Source organism: Meleagris gallopavo, chromosome 7, assembly GCF_905368555.1.
Source record: "Meleagris gallopavo chromosome 7, MGAL_WU_HG_1.1, whole genome shotgun sequence".
NCBI lineage: Eukaryota > Metazoa > Chordata > Aves > Galliformes > Phasianidae > Meleagris > Meleagris gallopavo.
Window position 1 is genome coordinate 21160497 of NC_139410.1, and position 12086 is coordinate 21172582.

At 37.8% G+C, this 12086-nt stretch overlaps 1 protein-coding gene across 4 annotated transcripts in view; it reads left to right on the forward strand.

Annotated features, from left to right (window-relative positions):
• Window positions 1-12086, forward strand: part of RBMS1 (RNA binding motif single stranded interacting protein 1) — a 139882-nt gene that overhangs the window by 93718 nt on the left and 34078 nt on the right. For all 4 annotated transcript variants that reach the window (XM_085227572.1, XM_085227570.1, XM_085227573.1 and 1 more), the window contains exons 3-4: window positions 8310-8368; window positions 11237-11328. In XM_085227572.1, coding sequence (XP_085083698.1) covers window positions 8310-8368; window positions 11237-11328 — 151 coding nt within the window. The remainder of the gene's footprint in view (window positions 1-8309; window positions 8369-11236; window positions 11329-12086) is intronic.

A 12086-nucleotide genomic window follows, 5' to 3' on the forward strand; every position in this document is an offset into this window, starting at 1 on the left:
TCATTATTTCCATTCTCCTGTTCTTATGTCCTTTTCACACAGTGCCATCAGTTGAATTCTTCTCAAGACCTGATGGAGAGGAATACCTGATGGAGTTGCAAGGGATTATAACTCAAAAAGCTATTTGAGGGGGAGGTTTCGTGGATGTTTTTTAATATGATCTTGACATCACAGTACAAAAGAATAACTGCCTTTCATAGAATCATGAAATAACTTGAGTTGGAAGGGATCCGTAAGTATCACTGATTCCAACTCCTGGCTCGACACAGGACCACCCAAAAGTTAGACCATATGGCTGAGAATGCTGTTCAAATGCTTCTTGAACTCCAGCAGCTTGGGGCTGTGACCACTGCCCTGGGGAGCTGCTCTATGCCCTCTGCTCTCTGGGGCATGGAGCCTCTCCCTAATCCCCAGCTGCCTCTCCTCTGACACAGCTCCGTGCCGTTCTCTCAGACGCTGTCGCTGTCACAGAGAGCAGAGCTCAGTGCCACTCTCCAATAGCTTTTATGTCCTTTTTGTACTGTGATGCCCAAACAGCGCACAGGTGAGCTGTGACCACACCAGTGCAGTATAGAGAAGGACACCCCTTCCCTTGCCTGGTGGCAGTGCCATACTTGATGCACCCCACGGTGCTCTTGGCCTTCTTGCCTGCCTGGGCGCACTGTTGACGCATATGCTCAGCTTGCTGAGCAAAGACATCAAATCCATTTCTATATATTGCAAAATCCTTAATGTAATGAAGAAAAAAAAAAAACAAAACAAGTAAACCTGCTGTTAGACTTTTTTTTTTCTTCTTTTTTTATGATTTAAGATTGATGGAGAAAAAAATCTCTTCAGGGAGTTGTTGGAAATCTGTTGTTTTGCCACAAACACTGGGAATGCTGCTTTAGTGTCAACTGTAATAATCTTAAATGTTTAAAATATGCGGAGGCACAAAAAAAGCAATTTTCCTCTGTTGCACATTGTAATGCAAAAAAGCGTATTGTATGCATTGCACAGTGGTTCATACTTTTAAGATCATCAGTAAGTTTTGCAGGAAAGAACATGCTAATTGAAAAACCTTTCCAAAATACAACAAGAATAGCTGTAGGATGCTGATGGCACCCTTTTCCTTGACTTTCCTTCAGTTTCTATGCAATGGATGGAGATTATTCACATTTCTATAGAACAAGAGGAAGCAAACATTTCCTGATTCTAAAAGCATTTCTTTCCTATCTTCACAGATCATACTCTGCTGAACCAGGAAATAACTACTCTTAAGAAAAACAAAATGGGTAGTTGAAAAAAAATAATCTCAAAAACCTTCTTCCTGTGTGTCTCACTTTTCTATTCATTATAGTTTTGAAATCCTGGTTCCTTATCAATATAAGAAATAAATACACTTGTGTAGAGCCTGAACACTATAAAACCTATTCATAAAATACTACTTTTTATCTGTTACAATGAATATTGTCCAAGAAACTAAGAAGGCATCTGTTCATACCACTGTGATAAGAATTGTATGTGTCCTTTATCCTAAGCATCTGCTTTTTTAAGGATGGATAACTGCAAGGGCTGATAGCATATCTGATTTTGCATCTGCTTTTGCCGCTTTTATTTACATAGTGAAATCTGGAATTGTAATGTACTGAGCCTGACAAAAAGATTGTTTGTCCCCAAGTAATACTGGTTTAGATTGTGCTGATGTTGGTAACTGCATCAGTAATGATGGTGGTGTATGCTTCAAATTTTCTTGACCTTGCAAAGAATTTACAGCTGCGTATAAGACTATTGAAAAACCAAATGTTTGTTTGTGGTTTTTGTTTTGTTTTTAGTACGTAGATCCTAACTTGTTTTTTATACACACACACACACACACACACACGCACACACACACGTGTGTGTGTGTGTGTATATAATATATATGTATGTATTTTTCTTGAGTAGGCAAACTGTTATTTTAGAAATTTTCAAAGTGGAACAGAATAGTAGTTGGTTTCCATCATAATAAACTCTAATCTGCTTGGTTAGCTATTATTTATTTCCTGAGTAAAACAATCAAAACAACAGTTAGAGATACTTGGATATTTTGAACATGCCAGCTTTCTCTCTGAAGTACAGAAGAGTCAAAGGGATAAGTAATAAGAAAGAAAGGAACTACCGTTGTCAAGACCACATGACCGTTCAATAGAAATGTCACCAAAGCAAAGCTTTAGCTTTAGTTTAGTTTAGGATGTCCTGTTTTGTGCATAATGAGATATATGGTCTGATGCCTGAACCAGGGCACATGTAGCTGAGTTGATGAACCCAGTGCTTCAATATTTGAAGCTGCTATAGGAATTCTTTATGAATAAGACAAATTAAGCAAATCTAGAATAATTTTGAAGGATAACTTGTAGTAAGCTACATCATTCATCCCTATTAACTATGCAAATGAAAATAAGAAAAGTATAAACGTAGTTTTTTTGTAATGTTAAATTACACACTAAAAACGGCTGATCCAACTTTCAGTGGTAGGTACTCATTATAATCTGGTGAGCAAATGTTTAGGTCTGGGATGACCATACAGTAAGTGGTTCCAAAGAGTTTATCAAAGAGCAATGTGTCTTCTAACAGCACAAAACAAAACAAGAACAAAACGTTCCTCTGATCTCTCCTTCTACACTAGGGCATAAATGTGGTGAAGAATTTAAAAATGAAAACCATATGGCTATAGTTTGTGCAGCCTGTTGTTCTGTCCTACAAACTCCATATTCTTCTGAATGGAATAAGTTTCTTTATCAACTTTTAATAACAGAATATTTACCCATAATTAAATAGCAGGATTGTAGTAAACTGTCTTAAAGACTATTGTTTACACATTGCTTTTCTGGAATTCTCTTTATGGGAAAATAGAAGATTTTGTATGGAAAAACAAACAAACAAAAAAAACAACCAACCAAAAGTACTTGTCTTCTAAGCCTAAAGAGAAGGAAGAGCATAAGTTTTGGTACACCTCTTTTCCAAGGTGCAACAGAGACGGAGGTATGGGAGCCAGATATAACCTTTTGTACTCTCAGACTGCTCTGAGCATGTTTGTTGGATCCAGGAGGAAAGATTACTGGGGCTGATTATGTTCCCATGGCTGCTATGTTGGCTTGGAAATACCCTGAACATTGGAAGAGCAGTGAGGTATGGGAGCCAGCTGCGCCAAGTTAGCTCTTGCTAGCAACTCTGTGACTCTTTTGTCAGTTATAGGGAATTTGTTTTCTTGATACCACCTGAGGCAGAGAGGCTGAGAACTGCAGCATAGGTGAGGCTTTCCCATAGACTGCTCAGGTTTCTTTTTTCTAGATCTCAGTGAAAATGAACTGGCTGGTCTTCCACTACAAGTAATGGTACAGAACATGATACAGACTTGGCTACAAAGGTCCCTAGTTATATGTAAATTGTTTTTTTTAATAAGTTTTTACTATTAAAAATAGGATACTCTGAGTTTGGGAAAGTGAAGATGCTTGCTTAAAGTTGACTGATTTGGAGAAATCGGTATTTGTTACTTGTATGCATTTGGGGTCATACAGTAGGATAATATTCATTTCAAGAAAAAATGTATTACATTTTGTGTGTATGCATCTTTTTGTATTACAATTAGTATACAGCAATTTCTTTACAAGTATTTCTCCCATTTGATTTACCTGTTTTATGTTAGTTGCTAAAGTAAGGTTTATTTTGATGCAGATGCGTGCAGCAGCTGCAATGTATTTTAGCATTAACTGATCTACCTTCCCATGTGGCCCTGCTGGCTCTCTCATGTCTTTGGGTCACCTGGCGAGGACACTGGCTGCTCACCAAAATCTTTGTGCTGAGCCAGGTCTTCGTTCCTTTCACAGTCTGCTTTATATGAATTCATGTACTCAGAACCACTTATATGTTATGAAATATGTGCCTGGCTTTACCACCTGATTCTGACTCTTAAAAATAAAGAGCATTCTGCAAAGGGCACTGGTAAGATGCTAAGTTCTAAAATACAATTTAAAATAAACACAAAAGCATTGCAGCATTGTTTCTGCAGTGTGGAGGCCTTCTGACAGTGCTATAGTATCACAGGGGAGAACAGCAGCGTCTCTAGGAATGCTCTTTCTGCACCAGGACTGGGCTTCTACAACAAAAGAGAGGGCACAGCCTATCTTCATCACTGGTTGGAGAAGCTAAGCAGCTCTAAATGGCAAGGGCTTTCCAGAAGAGCAGGGGTTCTTTTGGTGTGTTAGGGTCCGAGTCAAAGCCAGGTGGTAGAAAAACCTTCGCAGTTGGAAAATACTGTAAAGGGAAATAGTGATCTTGATGGAATGAGGTGTGTTAAGCTGTAGACAAAGATTTAAACAATTCCAGACAATCCCTGTCTAGCTTTTCAAAGCCTATTCTTACTGTACCTCCCCTAATGCACACACAGATAAGTTCTTTCAACACTCAAAGTGGCACTTGTGGCAGAGCCTTCAAGTTGCTTTGTTCCCATTTCTTGCCATGCTTCTCATGGCACCTTTTCGCCCTCATGTCACAAGTGCATTCATTGTGCTAGCAAATGTACAAAGGGAGAAAAATAAACACTCATTCAGTTTGATTGGTGTACAGTTTTTTAAAGACCCTTTTCTTTCATCCTCCATCATTGAGGTTGCCAAAATTATACTTCAGAGATGTTTTAAGTATCCATAAAGTGTTCCTAGCTATATGTAATAGATCTTGTTACTTGTACTGCCTTTGATCATGTTACTGAACAATGTGATTTTTTTAAAGTACATATAGATTTTTTGCTTCAAGCTTTCCACTTTAAAAATATCTAAGTCAAAGGTATGTTGCTGTATTTTGAGGTTCACGTTGCTTAGCAGTAAATGTTAGGGTATATGGGCTGGTGGACTTATCCTTTCATTTCTGCACAGAGTTTGTAATAAGCAAAGGTGAACATTGTTCTGTGAAGTAGCAGTACTGCATATCTCCCTAACTTGGCTTTCAGACAAGTCTGTCCTTGAAATCCAAATATACGTTTGTCATGATCTTCTGTACAATAGATAGCTATTACATCAGTATACAGCTTGTTACTGAACATAGCCCCTTTAGTCTCATAATCAATTCACCCTGGCAATTATCTGCCTGAGTTTTACCTGTGTCCTATCTTCCTTAATACATTAATTGATGCTAGTACAAGTGCAGTACCTAAGAAAATGAGAAGAGAGATGCAAAGCTGAAAACATCTTTCTGTCTCCAAAACTTCGTTGTGTTGCTTTGTTGCCCTGTCTTCAGCAGCAAGTCTCATCAAGCTTGCAGGAGGGCTCTGGAGTAGCAGGGCAGCAGCACCAGTGAAGATGTGCTCAAGCTCTGAGGGGAGTGGCAAGACCTCTAGCATCATTTTTGTAAGCAGGCAATATGTATTAGTTTGGAGGATGATTTTAATGCATTCTGTAGATCATTGATTTCTGATAGATCTGAATTGCATTTGCACTAGCAAATGAGTATCTGAATGTAGGAACCTATATCAGCAGTAATATTAGGATTGCAGAATTTAGGAGGAAGGAAGTAGATGTTCATGATAGTCATCATTTGAAGGAAGCAATTATGAGGAACTGTAGAGAGTAATTTCCCCTGTTATCAGACCACATTTGGAAGCAAGGAAAGGGTGTTCTCCTCAGGTCAGGCTCAGGTGGAGCAAACTGCATTTCTGTGTTTCATGAGGAGTGGAGAGCTATCACCTGGAAGGAGTATTTACTGGGAACATCGCAGGAAAATTCCTGGTGATGGGTGCCACTGTTACATTGTTTCTCTGGTGCATTCCCAGACTCACACTGCTGATGTTTCTTGGCTGCCTTCCATGGCAGCTGGTTCTCTGCAAGAGCTGTATTATACAGGACAGTGAATTAGATCACCAGTGGTCTTGTACATTGGAAGGCAGGGATGGGTTTAAGGAACAGACATGCTGATGTGTTTAGGTGCTGTTGGCATCAGTATCTGGGCCAGCGCTGTCCAAAGCCAATCCCTGATTCCCCTCAGTCACCAAATTGGTTGAGGACTACAGCTGTTTTATTTACATAGATACCGAATAGTGTATTCTTCACTACCACTTTCTATGCTTTCAAAACCTGAAACATTAGCAGAGATGAGATCACCCTTCATTTTGTTTGTCATTTCCATGTATGTTTTCCTCAAAGGTTTTGTAACTTTTCACATTAAGACAGTGGGAAAGCTGGTAGGATATGGAGAATGCTGGCATCAGATCTAGTGCTGGGGCAGGAGAATTTAGCAGATCTTGAAGATCACTCTTCCTGAACAATTTGCCTCTCTTGTGTTTACAATGCATACATTTACCCTGTGCTCACAAGAAAAGTTCAGAAATTTGAACTCACAGAGTATAAACCTCTCATATGGAATGACTGCTAATAAGGAAATATGTGCTACAGTTATTAGGCAACATTTCTGTTGCTTTACTACAACTTCTAGCATGATATATTTAAGCATATACAGTTTTTCATAGACTCTCATACATTTTTAGATTATAGATGGATAGTTCTGTGTTCTGTCAGTGTAGATGTTCGCAGTTCCAAATACAATAAGGACACTAATGTCTAGTGGATAGTGCTACAGATTTACTTCGCTGCAGCCAACAGAGGTCATACAGTAAGTCATTAGCCTGAAACTGGTCATGAAGACTGAAGAATACATTTAACTGTTCTTTAGGAGGAAAGCACTTTGTAGATAGGCTTCACCCTTAAATAACTGCAACTTTACAAGTAAACAGCTATTTGAACACTCTTATGTATCTAAACATAATTTTATTTATTGGACTTCTTGCATATTTTGAAGAACTTTTAAGACTAATACAGCTTCTGCAGAAATTCCATCAGTCATCTTTTGAAATAATGTCTTTTGGAAATGCTACTCAGTAACTGCCACTCTGATGGATTTATATTTAGCAAGTGAGCTGGCGAAACTTCTTTCTTCCCCAAATTCCACTTTCTTCTGCTGATAACATTTCTAATACTTTTCAGTTCATTTTTTGGTTCTTGTACAGTGACAGAGAACCTCTTGGCACACAATGCTCAGGTATACCTACTGATGTAATGTTACCTTGTGTTTTCTCATATGAAAATAAAATCATGTTTCATCGTTCCTCTGTTATATACTAACCAGATTGTGTCAAACGTAGTTCAAAACAAACAGAGGAGCTTGTGGTAAGGAACTTGGGAACCTCTGCTCAGTTTCTGATTCAGATGCTACTTTGCTCTGTAATGAGCGTCTCTGAGCTGCTTTTTTATTTTTTACTTTTTAATAAAAAATGGGATTTGATTTCCAATGCAAGTTGCAAGTTTTCACCAAATTCATCAAGTTTAACTCCATCAGAGTCAAAAGAGCTATTAGTGGCAAACTTTGCAGAGCGCTTCACAAACAGCAGTCATTCCTGTATCTGAGATTTCTGTCTGTCTGTTTACTTAATTTTGTCTTAGTTCTCTGGATGCTCACCTTTGGGCTGCATAGCAGATTGCTGCCTGGGCTGCCAAGCTATTGAAAAGATGCAAACAGGCAATGAATGTCTTTTTCTTTACAAAAAGAAAATTGAAACTTTCCTGATGGATGTTTTGCTTTTAGTTAAAACTGTTTACATTTCAATTTTCCATTTTAAACATACTGAAAATTCTTTATCAGCTCTGATGATCAGCTTCTAGAAATATGATTCGTACATGTCAGTTTCCCAGAAGAGAGGTTTCATTGGTTTGGGTTTGAATCAGTAATTTAAAAAAAATATTATATTATTATTTTTTAATCTTATTACCAAGACTAGCGCTGACGAGACCATTTCTTGTCTGCTTTATTTGGTACATATACTGACTGGGAGAGCTTATCCCTAAAATTTGGTTTCTTGTGCCTACCAGGATTTTACCTGGTATGTTTTGTTTAAAGCACTTCTTCTTTGGCTTGTTTTATGATTCTCGTGTGCTACTGGGAACTCAGGGAAGTTGCCCATCCCTGGAGGTGCTCAAGGCCAGGTTGGATGAGGCTCTGAGCAGCCCAGTCTGGTGGGTGGCAACCAGCCCATGGCAGGGGGTTGGGACTGGAGGATTTTTAAGGTCCAACCCAATGTATTCTGTATTTCTATGAGAGGAGTGCCTGATCACACTTGAAATATTTGATCATTTTTGTTGCTTCTTATCTACATATGAGTTTTCATTAAATAAATATACAGTTTATATACTACTGCAACTTATTGAAGGTAGACACAGTAAAACAATGTGAATGGGATGTCTGCTGTAATAGAATGGGTTTTTTTTTTTTTCTTCCTTACATGTTTCTTTACGTATACTTTCTAGGTATGGGAAAATTGTATCCACAAAGGCTATTTTGGATAAGACAACGAACAAGTGCAAAGGTATGTTTGCTTTTATATTACATTCACCTGGTTAATTGATTGGTTTTATAAAATTGACTATTTAATAATTGACTAGTTAATTGATTTTATAAAATAAACCAATGCTGTATTTTAAGTGCTTTTGATTTCCTTTCTCCAGTGATGCTCATAAAACAGGCTTATTGTTTGCCCATGGTCAGCATGCTCAGTACATTTGTTTCCAGTGGAGCTGGCAGCCCGCCTGTGTCAGTGGTGCAGCCAACCCTGGGTGAAGCGGACACGCACACTGCTGGCTGCCAGTCGGCCTCTGCTTGAAACACTAAAATGGAGTTAAAAGCAGCTTTTCTCCTCTGGCCTGGAGAAGCCAGGCAAGCTTATAGCAGAGCGTTCGATTGTACTAAGCATCTGAAAAAAATATATATTGTGGAAATCAGCTCCGCTAATTTGAACAGTTTAAAGCAGTGGTTAATTACACGTTCCAGTAGTGTAATTATGTTTAGGTATATGCTAGTCAGTGTGTTGGGAGCAAAGAGGGGGTTCATTTTCACCTAAGTAATTGCAGCTGGAAAAAATACACAACCTCCTTTAGATAAGTTGGGTATGTCCATTCGGTGATCTGCAGCACTCACTGCAATTACAGTGAGATGTAATCTCATATCCCAGCAGTGTGCGTGGTGGGAGGTACGGCAGCAGACACTGAAATATCAGATTGTAGACTACTTTTTTTTTCTCTTTTTTTTTCTTTCTCTTTTTTTTTTTTTTTTTACAATTAAGAAGATAATTTCTAAGCAAATTGAAGAATTGAGTCAGATCATTTAGCAATGTTAATGAGTGTAAAGCTCATGAAAGAGCATGAAGCTGATAGGTAGAGGCAGGAGACAAGAATTTATCATTAATCAAGTCTTGTTTTTTTCGAAGAATTGGAAACAGTGCAGTGGTGCAGCTCCTGTACATAGCTACCTGGGTCCCCATCTTAAGCTGTTAATGGGGGACTAAGTGCAGAAACCAAAATTTCTAAATTTTTTTCCTCAGCTTACATGCAGATGTCATCTATGCACATTGTGACTAGGAAATAGTGATCACCCTTTTCAGTTATTTCTGTCCATTAATACTGATGACAGCAGCTGATTTAAGGCTGCCCGTTCTCCCAGCTCCTGAAGACTTCAGGAGCTCTGCCAGCAATACTGCTTCTGATCCTGTCTCTTCAAAGATTTAAACACAGAAATTCTCACTTTAGTATTTTAAGATGTTTTAGCTGACTTTTCCAATACGGATTTGAAATCTCAACATGTGAAGCAGTATCTAATGTCTATTGTAACAGTGTATGACAAGTTGAAGCTATGGGGAAGCTTCCTCCAAGTCTTTGGAGTTGCAGTAGGAATATGAGTAGACAGAATGCAGAGATGTAACTGGAATTTAATCAAGAGATTGACAACATCTCTGGCTCTTGCCAAAAAAACATACCACAGCATTTAAACTAACTTAAGCTAACTAACTGCAGTGAGCAATTGAGTTTACGTATCATTGAAAAGATGGCAAAGCCAGCTCTGATGACATGCTTGGTATCAGTATGTAACTCCATCTATATTGCACCCTGCATTGTGGTGGTAGTGATAACCTACGCTAGCGTGGGTATGGAAAACTAGTCCTGCTTTGGCAGCCCAAAACTTGATATGAGCTAATTGACTCTGTTTTATGTCAGAATTTAACAGTCCACAACACCACATGTTACACAGAACAATATGCTGCTTTCTTCAGCTTCTTGGCAGGTTATATAAGCTTGCTCTCATGTACAAGGTTACTCTAGTTGTTTTTCCCAAGTTAAGGACTTTAAAGCTGGCTCAGTAATATCTTTGCACAACCTTTTTGTCTTCAGTATAGACATATTGTAAGAAGATACTGTTACCATCTGAAGAAATGATTGAATTTTCTACTCCTCTACAGTTTTTCGGTTTTTGATTTTATCCCAGTTTAAACATTGGAGAGGGATTTTTTAATATGGTTCAATGGTGGGAAGGAGAGGGGCTGAAAAGTACAGAATGAGGCTTGCAATAAGGGAAGCAGCCTCCAAACTCCAATAATCTTTTTGGGATTAAAAACTGCAGTCTGTAGTCACCAAGGCATATTGCTGTCCAAATGCATTGCAATCTATTAACTGTATATTGTTGTTCAGAATAAGAAAAAAAAATGTTGCACGTATATATATATATAAATTGTTATAATTAACTTCAGTTTTATATTAACATTGAAATATTCCATCATGTGACATAGAAAAACTATTTTACTTATATTCTATTTTCAGTAATGATAGGAAAAACTCATTTGATTTCACTGAAGGTGGGTTTTCACTCACTTTCTATTTTAACTGTCCTTTATGTACATACAATGAAATAACTGGATTATGGTGCAGTAGATATGCATCTTTTAAACAAACCTATTCTCCCAGTTCTGAGTAAATGACCTGTAACCTGAAGGCTTATTGGTCACTTATTCAAACCAGACTAAGAATGTACTTCAGAAAAATTAACAGATTATGCTTTCCTTGGTGAACTCTATGAAATAAATTTATGATGTCATATTTCTTCTTCTTGGTTATGTACCAGATAACACAAAACAAAGTATCATACTATTTCTTAGATTTAGACAAAATCCTGATAGTTAGTGAGCATGGAAATTGATTTATTCCAGTACAGTAGGTCTCCATCATCACAAGATGGAAGAACTTGGGTAGAGTGGTGTTTTTTTCCTGGGATCTACATGAAGAATCAACAAAGAAATTGTATTAAATAACAACGCTCGTAGCATACGAAGTCTTTGATTAAAAGCTGATTACTACCTTGTTGATTAAATATGCAATCTGAAGAAAAACCAGAGTTTTTTATGTTTCAGGTTATGGCTTTGTTGACTTCGACAGCCCAGCAGCTGCTCAGAAGGCAGTTTCTGCTCTAAAGGCTAGTGGAGTCCAGGCACAAATGGCAAAGGTGAGTTAAATTAAATGGCTAACTCTTGCAGTGGTTTAGGAAGAACAAGCTTATACCTTAGGAGAGCATTGGCAGCGTGAATTCTCAGATTGCAAGACGTTTATGGAGAACACAGTTCTCAAGCCACCAGATAACAAAATGAGACTTTCAGCTGGCATATCCCAAGTCAGCTCAACTGACGTAATAAAGAAAAAAGAGTCTGGTAAATTCTCCAAATGTGTTTGGTTGGATTTGTCACTATTTTAATTTATACTGCTTTTCCATTGACTTAATGAAAAAGAAAGATTAGGAATATTATTATTAGGAATAAGAACTACAGAATGCTTAATGGATTAAATTCATCATGTTAATTTCTGGACAATCTAGCTAGCTTCCACAGCTTCCAGCAGACAGATATGAGAGATGATATACATCGTCTAATTGCTGTTACTGAGGCTAACAGCCTTGCAATTTGTGGATGAATTCTTAAGTGCAACAAAGCAAAATTTAACCTACGGACTTTGTTTTCAGCATTTTTAATGTATTTTGCATTAATAAAAGTAAAATATAAATCTGTGCTGAGATTTTCTTGATATTCCTAGCCAACTCTTTGACAACCTATTCTGCATTGGGGCAAAATCTAGCTATACTAAATTTAAAGAAATATGTTCTACTTTTTACTGATCTCTGGTCTCTGCGTTGAATTATTACTTGACATGGCCTTCAGAGCAGAGTTCTATCTCCACAAGATAAGCTTTGTAAATCTATAAGATCAGGGA